We start from the raw sequence: 12,889 nt of genomic DNA, 5'->3' as shown, positions 1-12,889 counted from the left end.
ATCCCTGTCTATACTAGTCCCTCAGTGTTGGACTCCCCACGGGGGTTAGGACAGCGGAATCACTGGCCATCTTCCAATGCAGACTGAGGACCCACCTCTTCAGACTGCACCTTGGTTGCACTTCTATCCCCACCCCCTAACACCTGCTACTTCTAGCATTTGATGTTCCTTACGTGTAGTATTGGGTTGCATTTGGATAAGAGCGTCTGCTAAATGTATGTAATGTAATGTAATGTAAATTCCAAAATAGTTCTTTCATCATATTTGTCTTGATTGTAATACTGCTTTGGACTAACATTCTTTTCCTGCTGGATTTCTCTGAAATTCTAATACAGTCCCACAGTCCACACTGCCAATAGATGGAAAGCATGTAAAGAAAAACAACTCACACACATTCTGTCATCTCAGTCATGCTATGAAATTTTGAATTTAAGTTTGGAATTCTGTTCACAGGGGGGTTCCCTGCTGATGTCATTGCGTGATGTAATATCAGTGGGGAACATGAAACAGAGAGTCTCCTCTGTCTATCTTTCAAACTGTTCGATTAATCGCATTCAATACCCATGCAAGATTTAAACAAGACATGCATTCATTGAAAAGATATGCAGAACATTTGGACTTTTATCATAAGCTGGCAGCACACTAACATTTTTCTTGAGGGGAAAAAAGCAAACAATGAATGCCCCGTGATAGAAGCACTCTCATTAACACATTTGTCAATTTTTTGCCAAGGGCACTGGTTTAAGCTGCATAGGCCTAGTGTCTTAATATAAATACATACATTCCATCTTGGATAGAACAGAATGGTCTTTCTCCTGAGAAGCTACCAAGTACAGAATGCCGTAATCCCCACTATGCAATAAGATCAGATAAGCAAATGGTGGTGTTCTCCCTTAGACACTCAAAATTCATCAAAATTGTTGCATAAATATATCAATTTCAGTACAGGTGAGCACAGATACCTCTCCACAGGGCATGATGTAAAAAAACACATTTATTCAAGCTCTCCCACATTTACACATTCAAAACAATGACATTATTATACATAGTTTTTTTTATTTATAATCTTTTTTTACAACATATACAGCAGTTACTCACACATCAACTGATGACATTCTGGTTCTTAAATACTGTACAAATATTTCTGGATGACCTTTGCAAAACTGTCCAAGCAAGCGTTTTTTCTCTTTGGCAGACAGCTTTGGGTTCTCGTGAATTGTCCTGACCAGGGCTCGGAGCTCTTCTTTTGTGGTTTTCTGAATGCTATCCCTGCATGCCTTGCCTGTGACTCGCTGACTGGAGGGGGGATCTGGAGGATGTGGTAGACAAAACACTTGTCATTCATTATGAAGTCACCATGCTTTTACCGAAAACAATCTATTCCCTGGACTCCCAAAACAGGAGCAACAAAATGCCCTCTGCTGATGAATCCAATTAATGCACAGCAATTATTGCACAACAGCCAATGGACTGTGAAAATCTGTACCTGTTGTTATGTCCTGGTCCTTCCCATGTGTAATGTTTTCTAACCTATCGCTGACCAGCTTGTGCAATGACCCTGGGATCTGGAAAGACAAACAGGATAAAATGCTTATGATAACACAATCAGAGTGACAATAATCATTCCACCAAATGGCCATAAAACCAGACTGCACTGTGTTCCAGGACAGAGGGAAGGGAACAACCTCTTTTGTGCATTCATCCACAGCATAACCAAAAGTTGCCTCTCACCTCATTCTAGTGGAACAGTAAACAGAAGACAGAGGCAATGTAAGAAAAAATGTTTGACTTGACCCCTGCATGGCACCTAATGTAAACAGGCCATGTAAACAGTGTCTTCTTTGTGATATCCATCGTAAGAGGCATCCAGTCAGTGCATTCGAAGAGTTCAAATGAATGGATGTACTGCACCTTGAAGACGTCACGATGATTGTCCACCATAAATAGCACCAGGAGGTCCACCTTCCCCTTGGCCAGGTGTGTGCTATGGATGATTGCTCTGGAAAATGCCCTTTTCACCGCCATCCGGTTCTCAATCTGAAATATCATTAAATTAATTGCAGTCCTTGACTCCAGGATTAAGATGAAGGTTACTGCACAGAACATATCGGGCACTTCAGCACACCTGCAAATTGTCAGCTGTGAAAATGAAAATTTGAGAGATGTGAGTGTTCTGTTAAAGTGGTGAGAGGAAAAGCTTGGTAAAAGTGTAACAGTAAGTGATTGGCAATGAGAGGACTACAGCGCTCGCCCCTAAGACCAGGCCTTGGGGCCCCCTCACCTCTCTGTGCAGCCGGACCTCACGTGGGTCTGCAGCCACTGCCATGAAGCGCAGCAGCCTGCGCAGCTCCTCCTGGCTGCGTGAGTCCAGCAGCTTCAGGCACAGCTGCAGAGCCTCTAAGGCCTGGTCCAGTTTCCCGTTCACTGCAGGTGAGATAGTACACATCAGAGGCTGCTACAGTGGCAGTCAGAGAGGGCATGGAACATGCAACACACCCCGTTTAGAGGGCACAATGAAGCAATGCCCTTGGGAAGTCATGGTCCTGTCTCTGGACACGTCTCTCTGAATCATATATACTGAAGACACTGAAGACGCTGAATACACATTAGCCCTGTTAATATCTCTAGTGCTGTGCAGACATAAATATGGATTTTAAGAGGAATGCAAAATAAAAGGTTCACTAAAAATGGAAACCAACTGCAACTGAAAATCAAGCAAGGAGGCCCAACACTCTTTCAGACCCATTAAGCCCCAAAATATAACTTGTCTTCTCCTCAGATTAATTAACCCTTTTGTGCGTACGGTCACACCAGTGTGATTACCACTTTCACGTGCACGGTCAAACGTGTGATTAGAACACTAGATTGGAAAAATTCTAGCTAGCCTTAGCTTTGAGGAAACAGTGATTTAACGTTACAAAGTATAGCAAATGCGGCAGTGAAAAGTATGAGAGGCTTAATAACGCTCATGAAAACATAATGAACCATGTAACGTAACACACGCAATACATAGCATAAAATAAGTTGTGCGAAAGGAAAAATCAGATCACTACAATGCTGCAATATGAGGTGGTAATGATTCAGGACAAACCAGTTGGTTGTGAGTTCTATGCCCACATTATGCCTCTATTGGCTTTTAGAATGTCCAGTCCTCCAATAAAAACAATAAAATATCTACAGGTTTTAGAGTACAGTGGGTCTGCTAAGTAAAGAAATCACCAATACCAGCTCTGTTAATCAGAGTGCTTACTAAGCAGGTATAAATGAGATGTGTGAGGACAGGTACTCTGGTTCTCCAATTTATATCCAAAGTTTTTCTGGCCTGACTGGATTACTGTATTGGCTCTAGTATTATGAAGTGTGCCACATAGCATTTAAAATCACAACAACCATTCAATGGTCCAGACAACAACCACTCAATTTTCTTATTCATTGATCTGGTCAATACACTTTCTGTTGCTCAGAGGTCTTGAGACTCCACCAGACTTTGAGGATAGGAACCAAGGAACCAAGACAGGAATGTACATTCAGTTTGTCACCAATTTAATTGATTTGAGCACTTTGGGTTCTTTGTCTTACTCTTAGAAAACCTGATGGAAGTTCAAGTATCGCAAGTATGATGATTCGACCAGACTGCTGAGTAAACCAACAGAGTGAAAATGATCGATCAACTGATCAATCATTCAATAACTGATTGAAACAGACCTTGTAGCCATAAAAAAGAGGGACCCCGAAGCAGCAAGCCCTGTCCTACCCAAAAGGTCTGTGATGCCGGTGTGGATGTCGATCGGATGACTGGTGAGCAGGGCCACACACATTGGCTGGCCGTAGTGTTTACTCAGGATCTCGAAGAGCATCCTCTTGCACTGCTGTGTCTCCAGACACTTGGGAAGGCTGCGGCTCACCTCCACCACCAGGTGGTCCGGCAGGAACTCCAAGCAGTCCACAGCAGCCAAGAGCCAGTTGTCTGCCCTGCAAGGGTGACAGTCACATGCTCAGGCAATGCCCACTGGTGCCAATAACCAGAAAACTATGTGGGTGTGAGACTGCAAGCTCCGACCTAGGGGCAATGGCCCGCAATAACAGCAGCACACTCAGAATGATATGAGCCACATGCATGAGTGTGTCTGGCTGCAACATGTACACCAGCAGTCGGCCTTCAAGCCTACAATGTGTTTACGGGGCAGAATAAACAGAATCATTCACAGAGGGCTGGATAAATGATGGATGCCTTGTTTGATTTGAACCATACTTGAATGGAGGGATCCTGTTCCATTTGGAAACTGGAACTTGATGTAGGCTGGCCACTGACATCAGCCTTTAAAATTAAGCTATATGTGAATGAGGCAAGGGTAGTATCAAACTCTGCCCTCTGCCAAGATGTTTGCATACTTCTGCCCTTACTAGAATGAGCATTGGCTGCTGCAATGCAGGAAGTAGCAAGCATGTCTCCTTCTAACTAACTGTAACAAGTTTCACATACTGCGAGTCACTGAAGGCTTTGAGGATCTCCCGGTCTAGGTAGTTGCTGGTGTAGAGAAGGTCAGGGTCACTGTCCATACTGTGCAATGGGGACTCACTGCTGTCCCTGCCGTCCAAAAGGCTGTCCAGCAGGGGGAGCTCTATCAGCTGCAGCAGCCGTAGTATCGTCTGCTCCTGCCATACTTCATTCACCACTGAGAAAGAAAGGTGATGAGGATATTAAAAGGCAGTCATTAGGCTTTCTGTTCACCACACTACAAGGACTCACTAAAGATAAAGAATGGGAAACAATTCTGAACTTGGCCCCATGCCAATCTGTCACCTACAAAAATGATTCACACCAAATGCAGATTAAGGTTGATGACTTACACCATTGAGAAGAGAGACTTACCTGTCTGAGGTAATCCCATGTTTACCTTCACCTGTTGTGCGTTCGTTGAATTCAAGGTCACATTCCCCAACAGGTCCTCTAAAGACTTGTCAGTTTGGACAGACGTGGCTTTTGAATATGCTGGCTCATGTTGCCTGATGATTCAAAATCAAACCAATTTTAGTGTTTTGTGCTTTAAAACAACATGCTAATTCTGCTTTGAAAACATCTTTACCTATGGAGTTTAGTAGAACTGCATTCCTCACTGAGACTGAAATGAATTTGAGGAGGAAATTACACATGGCATGTATTTAGAACATAATATAGTTCATATAATTTCATAAAACAACTATAAACAGCATATTTACAAAATGGATAAAGAGTGCTTATTCCTGACAAGTACAAGGATGCTTCACATCCTTAAAAAGAGATTTACAACTGATTTGCAGGGCTGCCATAACTATACATTTACAACAGTTTTTGTTCCCTCTTTTCCACTGCTGAACGATAGTCAGAGCAGTACTGCATGGCTAATAACAATTCTGTACATACCTCAGGGAAACTGAATGCCCTCTCATTAAAACCATCATAACCTTTGCCAAACCTGGCTTCCCACACTCCCTTAAAAGGTCTCCTTTAACAAGAGTTCATGGTGCTATCTCAGGACTGACAGCCACAAAGCACCTCTTCTCAATCATTGTTACAGGAAGGAAAACACTTTTGTGCCACAGTAGTTAACTGTTAAACAAGGACACTGCATTATGAATAGACAATTGATGCACATTGCACATAAGAACTGGGAAGACCTTTTGTCCATAATGACACAAACCAGGGGTTTGTGCTGATGAATCCTGAGAAACATGCAAACAAATTAAACCAAAATCCCATACCGTCTCTCAGGTGTATCGTAAATAGTCCTCTGACTGGTGCAGGAATCACTTGTGTTTTCTAGATTGTTCTTGAAGGGGCTCTGTGTGTTGAGAAATCTGTACAGACTGCAACTGCTGTCCTCAAACACGCTGCGCTTCTTCTCCTTGCCAAACACCTTGGTACCCACAGCCTCAAACACCTTGCAGTCCATAAGGGCTTGGCACACCCGCACTACCTTGGCCCGGGGAATCTCATCATCCCCAAAAAACTTGTTCTGGATGATGTGGGCCAGGATGACATCCACAGCCTCAGAGCCCAGGAAGCAGTCATTGTAAGACTTGAGGTTGTGGCGCCTCCGTTTCACCTCTACCTGTGTCTGAAGGTTGTTGATGATGCTGCTCCAGATGTAGGTGGCCCGAAACGGCGTGTTGGCCATGCCCTGAACTGCTGGAGGGAGAGTCAGAATAAGTACGAGGAGGATACATTACAGGCCAGTTGCTACACTCTGCTGAATTAACTGAGGTTTAACACAGCAAAGGTCCACCCTCTACTGGCTTCAACATCATTGGTTCAGCCATCCAGTGACAAGGACTTTGCTGATAAAAAGCTTACTTAATGCTCTACACTTTGTTAAACCACAAGCAGAAGCAGCATAAAAAAGGTTCAGCAAATTCCAAAGTAAACAACATCCTTGGCCAAAACCAACAGTACACAAGTCAGATGATCACACTAGAGGGACTAATCATTTCAAAAGGAGCCCTTCACTCTGTAAATGACATTGAGCCTGACACAATGATGACATTGTAAGCACGTTCCCAAGGCGTTCACCATGCCCCTCTACAGTGTGGGATGCATCCCACACTGCAGAGCTGCTACACATGCAGATTCAATTACACAGATCCACCAAGTGTTTGGGCTGCCTCTTCCCTGAACTGTAGGACACAACATATGAAGAAATGCTTTTTTGTGTCAGCTGCTACAGTTTTAATTTTTAAGTCTTCAAATCTAGCAGTGCTGCAATCATTCTGACATAGTTCTTATTTTTGAACTTTATACCAATTTTTTTGCGCATGAACTACAAATTATCAACACTTCGCTAATCATTTTAATAAACTTTATTTCAATGGAGTGACCTATATATGATTTCCTTCTTCTGTTCAGCCATCCTGCCATTCTGAACATCCTGTACTGCAAAAAGTTATTTGCATCTGTAATACATTGCAGACACTGCGACTGTTTTGAGTTCAAATGTTGAATGTGAACACTTTGCAGTATATACAGAACATTGATAACCCAAACCAACACATAAAGCTTATTCTGGTATTCGAAATGCATCTATGCAAGCAAGTGTAATGAAATAAGGCATCGCAATAAAAATAAGTGACAGTGTGATGGCAGTGTAAGAAGTGAAATCTTATGGAGTCATTAAACGTCAGTGTACAGGTGCAACTGGGCTTTTAGAAGCAGCCAGTCGTAGTTACAATTTGGTGTCCCCCTCACTAATCTGTCCCAGCCTGAGTTTCAGGTTGTACAAAAAGATATCAAAGACACGCTAGCTCTCGATTATTGAGATAAGGGATAACAACAAATTGCTTCATAGTATCACTCTTTCCTCTAGCTCTTCTTATTGTGTTGTGCTTTGCTTGGCGGTGTGGGTCGCAAGTTATCTCCAAGGGAATTCGTACTGTAAGATCTGCTACCAATGGGGATTCGTTATTTCAAGCCCAGAGCAACAGTGACACGAGACATGTTTGCTCAACAGATGGGTAAATAACCGCGACGGGAGCAATTCTCAAAGGAATCATACTCACTTCAAATATCGATACTATCAGCTATCTAAACTGGCTTCTGGTGGGTTTCTAATGACACAATTTTTACGAGAAATGATTTATTCCATTCCGACATTTTTTACTTTTACTTTACCGTATCATTCAACACAAACAATCAAAATCATTTCGAAATAAACACACACACACACGCACGCGCGCGCGCCACGGGTGTGAGAAAGACATTGGTTATAACAGCAACTTTCAAGACACACCGCAGCCAGCAGAACAATGTGGCAAGGAATCAGTACCATTTTCTCAATGCAAAACCACTTTCAAATGAAACTTGAGTCTACAATACACAGGATGAGCCTAAATGAAGGGTACACGCAATACACTGGTTCTTGACCAGTAAAGATTAAATAAATAGGTGGTGGCATAATTCGTATTAGTTTTTCTTTACCTGGTGGTCGGTGCATGTGGCATGAGTTAGTCCAAGAGAGCTTCAGCACCGTCTCATCCTCAGTCGGTCCGCAGATTTGACTCCCTCAAATCATCCTCCCTTTCTCACTCCGATCGCTCAGCTATTAATGGAGTGACGTAAACACGAAAGTCAACTCCCTCGTCGGCGCTGAGGCGTTCTGCGGGGTTCCACCAGATAAACAACAAACAAATGGGAGCGTTAACATAATGTGTGGCGCTTTGATCAGCTATTTGTCGAAACCCAGCAGCGTTTTGAAAAGATTGACTCCTATCTGCATAATTCATTTAAAGAGACATACCACATTCTCATATTTCTCTTTATAATAACATGTATATGATCATTCCAAAGTCAAAGCGACCACATCTGTTGTCATTCCCAGCAAAATGTGTGATTGTTTTAAAGGGGACAGCGAGGCAATGTCTACAAACAGAAAAAAGACAGGGGAAGAGAGAGGACAGACAGTGTCGGGGATATTAACTGTTCATTCTGTTACAGTCTGGCCATACACTTACTGCATTTCAGATTAGGCTGATTTTGCTTTAATTACATGACGATACAGTTTCAGCAATCCATATATGATTTCAGGGGGGCTGTGATCTTCAAACTGCAACAAAGGTTCCTGAGGTGCTGTGTGACTGGTATCCCTCAAATTAAAAAAGAGTTGTTTGGACAGATGCTGTGTGCTTTTTTAACTCGAAATGGGCGAGTTACTTGTATAAAGTAAAACGAATTCAACTTTTTATTAGCTTTAAATTGGTATTTGTCACCCCTCATCATGGATAATTCTAGAGATTCATATGCTCATGATAAATCTTAATTTAAGCAGATAGCAATCCAGCCAAATGATGTTTACATATCAATTATACAACAACAGAATTTGACAGGGTAGATGATGGTTTTATAATCGCAGAGCCAGTGTGATATACAGTATATGTGCATGAGACAAAGGTTACAGGACTGGACAGGGACTACGACTGCCAGGGTTTTTTCACGTTCAACAAAAGGTTTGTCTCTTAGTTGTATATTACTACTTTTCTGACCCATTTGTTCCTATTCTCATGTCAATCATTTTGCCAGCTCCTCCCACATAGCGCATCATCCTATCATAGGTCTGACAGCCTTTGTCTGTCTTAAACTACTTCAGGAAGAGACGTATACAGTTACCCACTAGTATCGTGTAGAACTGCAGATAAATCTGTGTTGGACAATAGGAGAAATAAGATCAAAATTCTGACCCACCTCCAAACCAAGGTATAAACCCATTCAGAGGTGACATCCTCTTAAAGCAACAGCTGTCCAACACTTATGGCATCATAACTATTTCTGACATGCCAGTGAGTCACCATTCTGAATTGATCCCAGGCGAAGTAAAGGAATTAGTGGTTAAGTAATTGAAAAACAGCATTGAAAAGGTTAATGACCATTACTAGACTGTAATCTTCCATTCTAAATGTGATGTATCAAATAGAGAGGTAATATATTTCAAACATTGCAGCATGTTTCACTAAACAGATATTCTTAGACTGTTAATTTTGTGAAAAAAAATAATGAATGAGCTACACAGGCCAATTCAGCAAGGCAAACTGGAAGTATAAAAAACAGAAGTCCAGTGGAGTGAGAGGAGTGGGCTTGACATTTCACTTTTTCTCATTTTCTCAAGATGCTGTCATAGATACCCCAGAGGAAAATATACATATTTGCTCTCAGCTCAAACACCTGCTGAGCTATTGTCTGAAAACAGAAGGGTTGGGAGTTTGCCTTTACTAAATATTACTCATGTCAAATGTGACAGCTACAGCAACTCAAGCAGGGGATTGATGCATGTTTATTAAATTAAACAGTGAAGAAAAACGTCATCACGGCCAGTCATCACTAACCATTTGCATAGCAGCTGCCCTTATCACAGTCAAACAACGTTTACAATCTCACACATCTATAATCCCTTCATACAGGTGTGCTATTATGTTTCCCCTATGGGCATATCAAGGGCATATCTAGTGTCCTCGCTTTGATTGAATCCTATGACCCACAATTCCATTACACTACACCAATGAGCTACTAGTCCATATCATTGATGTAAGTCAATAATCAAGCAAAGCTGTTGAGTTCCTTTGAGTGTATCAGCTTTGACAACTCACCTGCGATTATCGGATGTGGTAAATGGGTCTGGTTCAAAGGTAAACAGAAATGCGTCAGACGAATCAAAACACCGAGAATTATAACAAACCCCAAAGCAGATATATGTCTTCAGGGAAGTCCTGTCTTCACTCAGAAATACCCATGTGACTCAAACTGGTTTTTCAACTCCTTTCATCCAGCCTATCCTGGATGCCGTTCTAGGAGACTGTTTGCCACCTGCAAAATTTGTCCTTATGGGATGTGGACCATGAAAATACCTCACCTAATCAAGGTTCTGCAGGCAGGGTCAGCCTCTGCATTCCTCTGCAGAAAGGAGGTTTCACTAATCGTACATTCTACTATCCGCATTATTCAGCAGTAGATGACAATGGGAAAACATTTTTCTGTCAGTCTCCTCAGTCATTTGTTCAGCATTATGGTTTTACAACATCACTCAGCAGAATAGGAACAAATTATAGCAACAAAATGCAACAAACCAATGAGGTAAAGCATAGTACATGACCCCAACAAAATAGCAGTGAATACTGAACTATCACCAAAGTTGCAAAGAGAGATCTGTTCACAACACAAACACAACTACTTTAGTATTAAATATATAAGGTGTGACAAACAAGTGAATAATATGTATATTTAAATAAAAATACAATAAACATGGGATTGGTGTATATATTTGTAATGGCTGGGAACAGGGAGAACTGAGTGACGCAAATACTTGGAAAAACAAGGTCTCATTTCACTTTATTTGCGATATACAAAAATCCCTTTTCTCCACTGTAGTTGATGATCTTACCAAGAATGGAGAACTGCCCTTCTATCAGACTCCAAATGCAATGTAAGATGAACCCACAAAGGGATTCTCAGTATTAGCCCACTTGCAGAACTATGTGCAATATTAATATTCATACATTTTAGCTATAGCCCTAACATCTGTGTTTAACAAACACCCATTTCTGCCAGTAACAAACAGACTGGGATTCTGAACTAGCCCCTCAAATGGACATTGTCATTTCAGACAGTGAGCTCCTTTATCTGGGATTGTTATGCAACAGAAGAGCTTTTGTACAGAGACCAGGAAGCATGCTGCATTGTCGTACAATCGAATTTTGTTCTTCAGAGTACTGACGCTTGAGCACTGAAGTGACCACATACAAAATGTTGAACATGCCATTTCCATGACTTCATGGATGCACACTGTTGGGGACAACAATGCAACTGCCTTTTTTCTGGGCTATGACAACTGTAAAAATTCCCATTATTAATACATATTTTGAAATGTAACATGGAATATGGAAGCAGTAGAAAACCCATAAAGCAATAGGTCAGTTCAGAGGAAGTTCCTGGAATGTCAGTTAACAGTGGAGTTACACATTGACCCTCCCTTGTGAGTCATGACCTAGCAGCTATACAGGTGGAAGAACCAGTTTTCTCCTCTTGAAGCCAGGCAAACTAATCTCTAATCTATCAGGTAAGAGGCAGAGAGCAGTGGCTTGACAGGTTCCTGATTCTAGTTCATGCAATCAGACAGGAAGCAGGAAGCAGGAAGAATGGGCGCAGGCCATGCAAACAGTGTCACAGCTCTGCATTCCCAGCACTGCTCTTGTGACACTCCTACCCGACCAGAACCCATTTTTCTGGGTAGCATTGCAGCGGACACCTCTTTATGTCATGCATTTGCACCTGAAACCTGGATTATTTCAATGTGTCATTACCAAAAATATTATTCTTATTTTTTAGCCACATTCAATGCCAGCATAAGAACAGTTGCTATTTTTCAGTGCATTGTTTTATTGACTTAAACTAAGACTGCAGCACTGCACGCATAGAGTGATAATATCATATTTTTACATCATTCATCACAACATAAATACTTTGCACAACATTGATCTACTGTGCTTCATTTAGAGGTAGACAACCATCTAATGTCACTTCAAGATGTCACAGATGTCATTGTCACAGCATATCGCCAGACACATTTGCACTGAGCAGTCAGGACTTCATGTGTATAAATGAATGAAAGAACAGGAACATATGACTAATTCCTCTAAAGACTGAGCATGACACCATGCTGACAATTAGACCCTGACATGTTTAGACACACATCACTCATGCTTTTCAGCATCTACACATGCATAATAACACAGGATTCAGACCAATGCCCTAAGGACTAAAAGCCACAAGCAATAAGACAAATCTAAAATGTCCTTGTTTAGTAGGAAATTTATTATTACATATCAGAAAATAATTGCAGTGTGTAACACAGCTACACTTGAGAAGCAAAAACTAGTCCAATACTGTGTGCATATTCAGGTTAAAATTGAGGCAAACTTGTATTAATAAAGATAGATTATCTCAAGATATATACTTTACAATAGGTAATCAACAAAGAAACATATTGGGAGTCTTTTATGGAAAACAGTGAAAAGTGTATTACAAAGATGCATGGAACAATCTGACCACAATATTTTCTTTTTGTGAAAAATACACCTAGTAGTGAGATAAAATGTATATTTGAAAGGAAAAAAGGTATAAAGGCATTTTTTTTGCTCAGAGAAAATAGGTAAGGTATTTGAATTTTATTACAATAAAATATATAACAAAAAGCAGTATTAGAATTGCACCAACTCTGTGCTTAGATTTATAACCATTGTTATAATAAAAGGAGTCTTTGAAGCACAAAATTTAGATATCTATATGTCAATTTCTTTCATAAAAGAATGTTCTGACAAAACATGTCTCTTTACAAAATGTACAATATTCTATATAAATTTGGCACTCCAT

The 12,889-nt window shown here is 41.0% G+C and overlaps 1 protein-coding gene across 4 annotated transcripts; it reads right to left on the bottom strand.

Moving 5' to 3' along the window:
* Nucleotides 1–1,093: 1,093 nt before the first annotated feature.
* Nucleotides 1,094–10,211, bottom strand: depdc7a (DEP domain containing 7, paralog a). Of its 4 annotated transcripts, none has more exons than XM_036543915.1 (11): nt 10,111–10,211; nt 7,952–8,129; nt 5,743–6,169; nt 5,088–5,123; nt 4,874–5,007; nt 4,484–4,676; nt 3,755–3,972; nt 2,282–2,424; nt 1,912–2,037; nt 1,487–1,565; nt 1,094–1,309 (listed from the first exon to the last, which is right to left on the bottom strand). In XM_036543915.1, exons 2-11 carry the CDS (start codon nt 7,965–7,967, stop codon nt 1,095–1,097), a joined length of 1,587 nt encoding a protein of 528 aa, XP_036399808.1. In that variant the 5' UTR covers nt 7,968–8,129; nt 10,111–10,211; the 3' UTR covers nt 1,094. The 4 variants fall into 4 exon arrangements, with proteins under 4 accessions (XP_036399808.1, XP_036399809.1, XP_036399810.1 ...); XM_036543916.1 differs by having other exon boundaries at nt 5,743–6,166; XM_036543917.1 differs by lacking the exon at nt 5,088–5,123.
* Between the last annotated feature and the right edge of the window lie 2,678 nt (nt 10,212–12,889).

Source organism: Megalops cyprinoides, chromosome 13, assembly GCF_013368585.1.
Source record: "Megalops cyprinoides isolate fMegCyp1 chromosome 13, fMegCyp1.pri, whole genome shotgun sequence".
Taxonomy (NCBI): Eukaryota; Metazoa; Chordata; class Actinopteri; order Elopiformes; family Megalopidae; genus Megalops; species Megalops cyprinoides.
This window is presented reverse-complemented; position numbering and strand designations above follow the sequence as displayed.

Excerpts from the sequence above, each read along its gene's own strand:
- depdc7a (XM_036543915.1), bottom strand. Across the intron at positions 5,124-5,742 it reads TACGATACACCTGAGAGACG|TCTCAGTGAGGAATGCAGTT; the intron begins GTATGGGATTTT and ends AATTCATTTCAG. Across the intron at positions 2,038-2,281 it reads AGGTCCGGCTGCACAGAGAG|ATTGAGAACCGGATGGCGGT; the intron begins GTGAGGGGGCCC and ends ATGATATTTCAG.